Consider the following 8,401-nt stretch of genomic DNA (forward strand, 5'->3'; position numbering starts at 1 on the left):
AAATGTTATTTGTATTTAGCTACAAATGTGCCCTAGAGGATAATCTTGCAAATATAGTTCCTCTCCAAGACCCTTGTTATGTGCAGAGGACAAGAGTGCACCAGCTGTGACTCAAGGAGCAATGGTGGGGGAGGGGTCCTTTATAGTTAGCATGGTTTACCTATTAGATAGCCGGGCACAGGGAAGCTCAGATATATAAGATAGGATATACTTAAAGTCTCTGATATTAATCCCATGATGTCTTAGCACAACATGACATGATCAGCTACAGACAGGACCACCTCTACCTTCTGGGGCACAGTACAATTATCCTTCGTCCTATATTCTCTTAAAGAGGACCTTTCACTACTTCCAACAAGTCCAGCTCTTTACATAAAGTAATAGTCGCTGCTCCGCTGTTTCTGGCAGAGTTGGAATGTTTTCTCTAGCCCCCACCATTCCTGAGCAATCAATGCTGTTAGAACAATCCATCATATAGAAAGAAACATCATGTCAGCAGGTCAGAACAAGAAGAGGAGGATCGCAAGAATATTCCGATACAAAGCAAAACCAAATATAGCAATGCTAGCTGAATCAGGCTGACGTCTGTGCCAGGGCCTGTTAGATATTACACCACAGAAACCGCTAGAAATTGGCTTGGAGGACTTTTCTCTCCACTGCTTTCAATATGAAGTCTAGTCTATGGCAGGGGTAGGGAACCTCGGCTCTCCAGCTGCTGTGAAACTACAACTCCCAGCATGCTCCAGTCACTTCCATGGGAGTTCCAAGAACAGCAGAGCAGGTATGCATGCTGGGAGTTGTAGTTTTGCAACAGCTGGAGAGCCAAGGTTTCCTATGGGGTCGGCCAGTGTATGTGGGCGATCACTCTATTAGCATGGTGGCTCTCCATCGTTTGGGTCCCCCGGTGGAATTACACACACAGAAGTACAGACATGACTCCGGGGCGAGACAGACACATCTGAGTAGTTCCTGTACTGTACTGGTGGAGCATAGCACTGCGTGTGCCATATATTTCTCTGCTTAAAGTGGTATATGCGGTTTATATACCACTAGAAAGCTGATGGTGCGCTGGATTCAGCACTCTCGGCTTTTCTGTTATGTGTCCCCGGGGGAAGAGAAATCGGTGCAAGTACAAATAGCCCTTCACCATCAGAAGGATATTCCTGACAGTCTAGCTGGGCTGTAAGGACGCCTCTCCTGACAGTGCTTGTTCATAGCTCTGTACTATCAGAAGGGGCGCTCCTTACCGCCCAGCCATGACGCTAAGCTGTGAGGACGTTCCCTCTGACAGTATAGAGCTATGGACAGTACTGGAGGGGCGTCCTTACAGCCCAGGCTGACCTATTGATAATTGCACCGATATCTCCAGCCCCGGGGCACATAACGGGAAAGCTGACAGTGTGCTGAAATCTGCGGTATATAAAAGCACGTGTCCAAGGACGTGGAAGGTCGTCTTTAAGCAAATTGACCATTCTCTGAGATCTTTTTCAAAGGATCATCTTATACTCTTCAAGGCTAAGATCACATTGTCTGGTGCAGATCCATCATCAATCACCAGGTAAGAGAGTGCTGTAAGCCCAACATTTTGTGCAATGATTTCAGTTAAAAGCAACAGACTTTCAATGGACGTTCTACAGACCCCAATATAGTCATTGAGGTCCTTGGTTTGTATCTGCTAGTTTTGCATTTTTTCTTTTCTGGTCCTACAATGGACCAGTAGAATGTGCATGTAAACGCAGACTAACACCGGCTTGCATTTTTGCAAGGAGTTAACCCTTCCCTATGCTTCTGTTTAGGTGGAGGTTACTTCTGCTCTCAGGGTTCTAGAAGGAGGGAGACGTTTAGTCTTCAGGGAGCGAGCTCTGAACCTGTTCCAGTTAGTCCTGGTTCACATCTACGTTTGTTATTCCGTCAGGGCAATCTGCACTTGTATATAAGCCACTTACCCCGGGCCGTTTCCACTCTATTCTATGTGGAGGTGCTTTGCTGTAGAACAAGGATTCATCTGCTGCTGGGAATTCTGGATCTTCAAACAATTTCCCAGCTTTCCTGCATTCGCTCTTCAGCTGGGAGTAATCCTGATGTTTCAGGTGTCTGACCGGAGAGGCCATGGCTTTTCTACTGAAAGTTAAAATGATAAAAAAAAACCCTCAGTATAATTATATGCAAGAGGTCCAGATTTTTGCATTTTCTTAGTTGAGCAACATCCACATGCAAAAGCCAGAACATGTTATTGCAGCCTAAGCCCTCATTCACACACATCAGTTATTCGCACTAAGCCAAAACCCCTGATAAGATATCATGGAAAGATTTGCAACCGTACTGTGTTTTCAACTGCTCTTTACAATCACAGATGCAAAACACTGACCAAAAACTGATGTGTGTGAATAGGGCCTAAAAGTTGCAATTTAGGTTATTTTGGGGATTACGTAATACAATAAATGTCTTAGAACAATAATATTGGTGGGTGGTTGGAGATCTGGCCGCGCTTTGAGGATTGTATTTTCAACATACGTCATGCTGACACCAGGTCAAGCCCAACAAAAATATCATCTAGAAAATGAATTAGCCCACACCCTGCTAAAATATTACAGGCCTGGGCCCAAGAACAGATTGCAGATAGAGTTACACATTGCATGTGTGCTGTATAATAACATCTAAGGGGGCTGCATTTTATAGGACGCAGGGTCACGTTCACGCTTGGTTTGGGTCTGGTGTCTAATATTTTATGGCTGAGCTGCAAAATAAGAGACAACGATGCGCGGTTTAAAAGAGCAGGCATTTTTTTTTCTACCCTCGTACAGTAGCCGATCTCTATCTTTCAGCTAAGGGAGAAATGCAAACAGATAGAACAGGGGAAAACTGCTAAAACTGCTGCACACAAAGTTAGAGGCAGAACTAGAAGTCTCTTGAGTACCAATGCAACAAGTGGGATGGTCTGTCCAACAGTCCCTGGGTCAGAGGAGAATCCCATGGGACTGAGGTCAGAGCACTGTGCGTCCTGCTACAATGGAGATGCTGCACCAGGCGATTGTGATGGTTCTATCCAATATGGAGAACACAAAACACTTTCACTGAGTATGTCGCTCAATACTTATCCTTGGTATGCTGCACCAAGGAGCCTTAGGCCTTGCATCGTATCCAAACAGACTTGTCAGGAATAATTTAATTCTGCAATGTCTGCACACTCGGCCCACGACTACATACCGCTTGTGTTATTTATAGACAGACGTATGACAAGAGCTTGCTCATATATAGCAAAAAGTCTCAGAGACGTCGCATTTCTATGTTTGTATGGGGGTTTGCTACCCAAATCTAATGGTTTATTTCAGGTTTGAGCAGGGTGATGTGATATTTTTGTACAATGTTGAAGACTATAGAGAATTTAGTTCTCGATATCTTGCCACGCGCAGGGGACAAAGTATAAGATCCTCTCTAGGTGGTAGAGAGTCTCCTCGGTCCTTCATGACATTTACCCCTTCACTTTGGACCGATGCTGGAGATGGATCATTGACCGAGGCACGATGACACATGTCTGGTGGGGATGTACACTACTAAGTCCCATTGAGTTGGAAGACTGGCAATGCTTTGGAAGATGACCCAGCTCCTCTCTCTCTTCCCCCTCAGCACACCCGCAATAGGTTTCCTATTAGTAACAGCGAGATCCTTTATCCCTAGACCCAAAATCCCCAATGCCTTCTTCTCTACTGTCTTGGCTTCAGGTGGTCTTAAGCCGACACAGCATGAAAAATCTCCTTGCAGAACTAAAGCATGACGATAGAGCCAACCAACAAACGTGGCTCCCGTGGAACCATTTCGACTACTCCACTGAATTCCAGTCTGCCCTCCCCTCGTGTCCCCTTGTCCTCCTTTCTCACCCTCCTCTTGTCTTTCTTTCTTCCCTTCCAACATGACATTAGGTAGGTTTTTGTTCCTATATTAAGTACCTGACTTTGCTGCGACTGAGCGATTGTTTCCCTCTTCCCCCCAAGACTCCTTCCTTCTCCCCACCTGCCATTTGTTGTTCTCCCCTCCGTCCCCTGACCTTCCCTCCGCCATCTACACCCGTTATTGTTGATGTCTTGTTTGACAGGTTCTTTGTGTTATCACAAAAATTTCTAAATAAAATTCTTAATGTAAAAAAAAAAAAAAAAATTACTGAAAAACATCATTTTCGTAAGTCCCCGGAGATAGCCAAACAGGGTTGTAAAACCCTATTCAATTCATGGGGAAAAGCCAAGGGTTGGCCATATGGAATGACAATGGGGCTAATCCTTGTTGGACTGGCCACAGTGCAAAGTACAACTACGAAGCAGATTCACAACAGAAATCTACGGCTCACCCTTGGATTTCTGCCATGTGATATACACATTGCCTATTGAGCTGACTACTGAACATACCATTCAAGTATATTGGAGACTATGGAGCCATTTAGGTGCAACTATTTACTATTTAAGTGAATGGATTTTAAACCTGACTGCTGGGTTTCTGTCCCTTGTCCAGTTCGCCGGGGCTGAAGACGGAAACCCAGCGGAATGCACACACTCCTTAGTCTTATTCTATATTTTCTCCCTTGCTCTTACTAGTTAGTTTCCTATTGTTTTTATGAGCATATGATAATTCAGAACCCATCAGGAGCCATTGATGTCGGATTAGAGAAGTATTACTGTATAGTATCAGTTTTTTTATATAGTAAATGTATTTTATTTTTTGCATTGCAGATATCCCTCCAGAGAGGCTGTTCCTCCCCCTCTTACATTCTCTGTTCCTAAAGGGATATAGCGATTATTTTACAGCTATTTATCTGTATTGTTCATCACATGAGAATTACAATGTGAATAAAATTGAATCACAACTCAATTCATAACAATAAAGGCTGAAAATTCCATAATCATTATAAGCAAACCCCGATGGTATTCCTCCATAAAGCAGCATCTCCCGGACGGCTATTTTACTACTTCACCCCCATCCTGCTGTAAGTGATCTCGCTGTAATAAATAGGATTGCTCTGTAACTAATCCACATGACAAGGATCAGAATGTGCAGGACATTGGACACAGTCTCTAACTAGCTGCTGATTTATTGTCAATCCACATTTTCATTCTTTCCTCTTCATTTTTGCAGGGAATTTGCAGGAGGAAAAAAATGCAAGGAAAGGTACTGTATGTATTTTGCTGTGGTTTTTTTTTGGAAATGCTGAGGATTTGCCATTCGCTAAAGGGTGACATTCACAATAAATATTGGCAGCATAAACTGATGTACCAAACTGCAGGTCAATTTCTGCTGCAGATTCTTGCTGGATGAAAAATCTTACATCTGTTATTGGTACACGGTATGAGAACAAACATTTTCCTTATACTTCTGGTATTCTGATACATTGTATCTTTTCCAAGTTCTATTCCATAACAGAAAAGCAACATTGTATCTGGAGCCGTCCTCAATGGGCTTTTCTAGGACTTTTATATTGATGACGTATTTTCAGTGGTGATCTCTCCTATTAGATCAGTGGGGTCAGACTTCTGCTGACTGAATGGGCTACAGCTGTGCCCGAAATAGTCCAGCTTGACTGTCAGCGGGGACAAAATAAGGAGAGATCGGGTGACAGAGCCTGAGGAAGAGTGCAGTGGCCCACAATGGTACGGCTGCCCTTACTCATTCACTTCAAGGCTAAAGCCCTACTTTGTGACACTGCAGAAAAAACAAACAACCGCATTTTACAGTTCCTGCGATTCCGGCTAATCCCATCCACCCATTGCAGAAACGTATTCCGCTGTGGAAAAGCTGATGCCCGCTGGTTTTGAGAATTGCACCGTATCAACGCTACAGGAAACTCAGCAAAAACACAATAAATAAACTGTGACATAAACACGACGCATTTCTATCTGCGTTTCGCTATGTTGGACCTTAAGAGAAAAGCAGAACTAAAACATTCACGACCTATTCTTAGGATAGGTAATCCTCCATATTAGATCTGCGAGGGTCTGACACCAAGGACCCCCACAGATCAGCTTCTGGTTAGTGCTGCTTCCCCTTGACATCCCTGTCATTGGTCACATTACGTTCTGTTTACTTGTAAATGATAAGAAACCTGGCGCCTTGTATGGCCCCACCATGCCTCATTTTTGGGAAAGTGAGCAAAAAACAAAAAGTTGCAATTTTTAGTAACCTGAGGCATAATCACACTGCCCCTAAGAAACCTATGTGCATGATATAGACAGTTTTACAAAAACCTGCCTCCTACATGGTTCTGATACTTGTGTTCTGACTTATAAGAACCCCCTAGTACTTGAGCCCAGGTCACACTAGCAGTTTTTTATGGCTTGGCACGGCAAGGGGTAAACAGTAACCACATGTGGATCTTAAGAAACCGATGCACATGGTAGGGGTAGTGTTACAAGATCTTTGATCCCATAGGATACTGATATCTGTGTTCTGAGTTCATCAAAGTATATGAACCCCTCCCCCCCCCAGCACTTGAGCCCAGGTCACATTATGGCTTTGCATGGTGAGTGGTAAACAGGAACCATATGATAGAGACCTATAAACCTTGCGGATTCTAAGAAACCTATAAATTTGGGTTTTTACAAAATCCTGGATCTTATCTGTGTCCTGAGTTAAAAGAAAATCTTATTTGCGCAACAAAAGTGCGTCTATTATGTCTTAAATGGCAGAAAACTGACGTACAAGGCAGAAAACTCCACTCACATCTATGTACACGATACAGACGGTCCTACACAAACCCGGTGCCTAGAGGATTCTGATACATAAAGTATATGGAACCCCTAGTACTTGAGCACAGGTCAATTCAGAATAACGGTGCCCTATAATGTGACGCTTGCGCCGTATATACAGCATCATTCGTATTCTCGCTACGTACAAGTCTACAATAACAAATAACAGCGTATTCTATATCAGTAACGTGCTGAAATGCTCCGGTATACAGCGCTGAGCCCCTCTTACAGAGTATTGTGACTGTGTTTTTTTTTTACATGGAGTCTTTTTGTCCTAAAAAAATCTTCTACTGATCCTCTCAAACACAAAATGCATAAAAGAACATTTGACACCCTGCAGGTTTGTGGATAGAAATCAACACTTCACATCCATTTCTGCTTGCCAAATATGTGGCGAGTACTAGAGAGTGTGTGAAGGCCGCGAGCGCTGCCGGACTGCGGTTCTGGTGCCGTCACGCCGAATATATTTCATTGTAACAAGTCATTGATTCTGTTTGCAAGTCTATACATTGTATCTATAGGTCTATGCTGAGGAAACAGGTAACTCCTAGACATGATACATTGTTGCATGTGACAGCACAACTACATGGGACACACTCAGCTCTGCTACATGGCTGTAGTCTATATCATTCAGTAGTCTAGAAACATGTTTATGGCCGGTCTTACCTCTGAGCTGTGCGGCGTACTAAAGTATTTGCTGTTGATGTCAGCGAGATAGAAAATAATCCCAGAAATCAATGCAATGTCTGTAATCCAGCTGCCAAACATTAGATGGGAGTCCTGCGGGAAGTTTTCATAATATATTCCTGCTTTGTATTGGAGGGCAGTGAGTCACGGCAGAGGGCTGGATTCTTATGTGTTACACACCACTCGGGGGGGGGGGGGTTGTATTTAGACGCTCTGGATCTATTATGGGAAGGAGGGGAGAGGAACTTGTCATAGAGGTAGAATGATTTCCAAATGACCTTTACTGAATAGCTGCAGCCCAGGCGATACGTAGTGGTGATATCTATACTGAGATATGGTGGGATGGAAGGACTCTAGAACCGGTAGTATTTTTTTATGCTTTATGATTTTACCTTTAATCTTTCAGATATCCATGCAACATCCAAGTGACAACTCTCTTGAGGCTAAGGACCACAGCCAAAAAACAATGCCGAGAAGACAGTGGCGGAAACGCTTTTCCCGCAGCGCTTTTCACAGTAAATCTGCAGAGTTTTATTCTGCACACTTTATGCCCCAATGATACCTATATGGAATACATCGGCGTTTCTATAGGTATAATTGACATGCTGCCATTTGCAAAACCTCGGGGAATCTCAGCAGCTTTTTTTCTGCAATGTGAGGATGGGATTAGCCACTGTTCAGGTACTGTATAAGGCCGGGGCCCCACGGGCTGGAAACGCCGCAATTTGCCTGCGGAATTTTACAGTATCTGCAAAGTGGAAGTGATTCATGCGTTAGACCTTAGCCAATGCAGTGTTTTCACAACATGGGGCCCCGGCCTGAAGGGTTTTTCTGAGACCCAGGCATAATGTATAATCTGTTTCAGATCAGTAGAGGTTTGACCCTCCTCATATTCAGCTGCTGGAAGCCGTATACAAGGGTTCCAGGCAGAAGCAGCTCTGATCCTATTTACATTAATGGATACAGGGTTGCAGTTCGCGGGC

At 43.8% G+C, this 8,401-nt stretch overlaps 1 protein-coding gene across 2 annotated transcripts in view; it reads right to left on the reverse strand.

Moving 5' to 3' along the window:
- CAPN6 (calpain 6) overlaps positions 1-7,539 on the reverse strand; it is a 31,329-nt gene extending 23,790 nt beyond the window's left edge. For both annotated transcript variants that reach the window (XM_075258959.1, XM_075258958.1), the window contains exons 1-2: positions 7,398-7,539; positions 1,947-2,121 (exon numbers count right to left, since the gene is read on the reverse strand). In XM_075258959.1, the coding sequence (XP_075115060.1) occupies positions 1,947-2,111 (165 nt within the window). In that variant the 5' untranslated portion in view covers positions 2,112-2,121; positions 7,398-7,539. The remainder of the gene's footprint in view (positions 1-1,946; positions 2,122-7,397) is intronic.
- Positions 7,540-8,401: the final 862 nt, after the last annotated feature.

This window comes from Leptodactylus fuscus, chromosome 11 (assembly GCF_031893055.1).
Source record: "Leptodactylus fuscus isolate aLepFus1 chromosome 11, aLepFus1.hap2, whole genome shotgun sequence".
Taxonomy (NCBI): Eukaryota; Metazoa; Chordata; class Amphibia; order Anura; family Leptodactylidae; genus Leptodactylus; species Leptodactylus fuscus.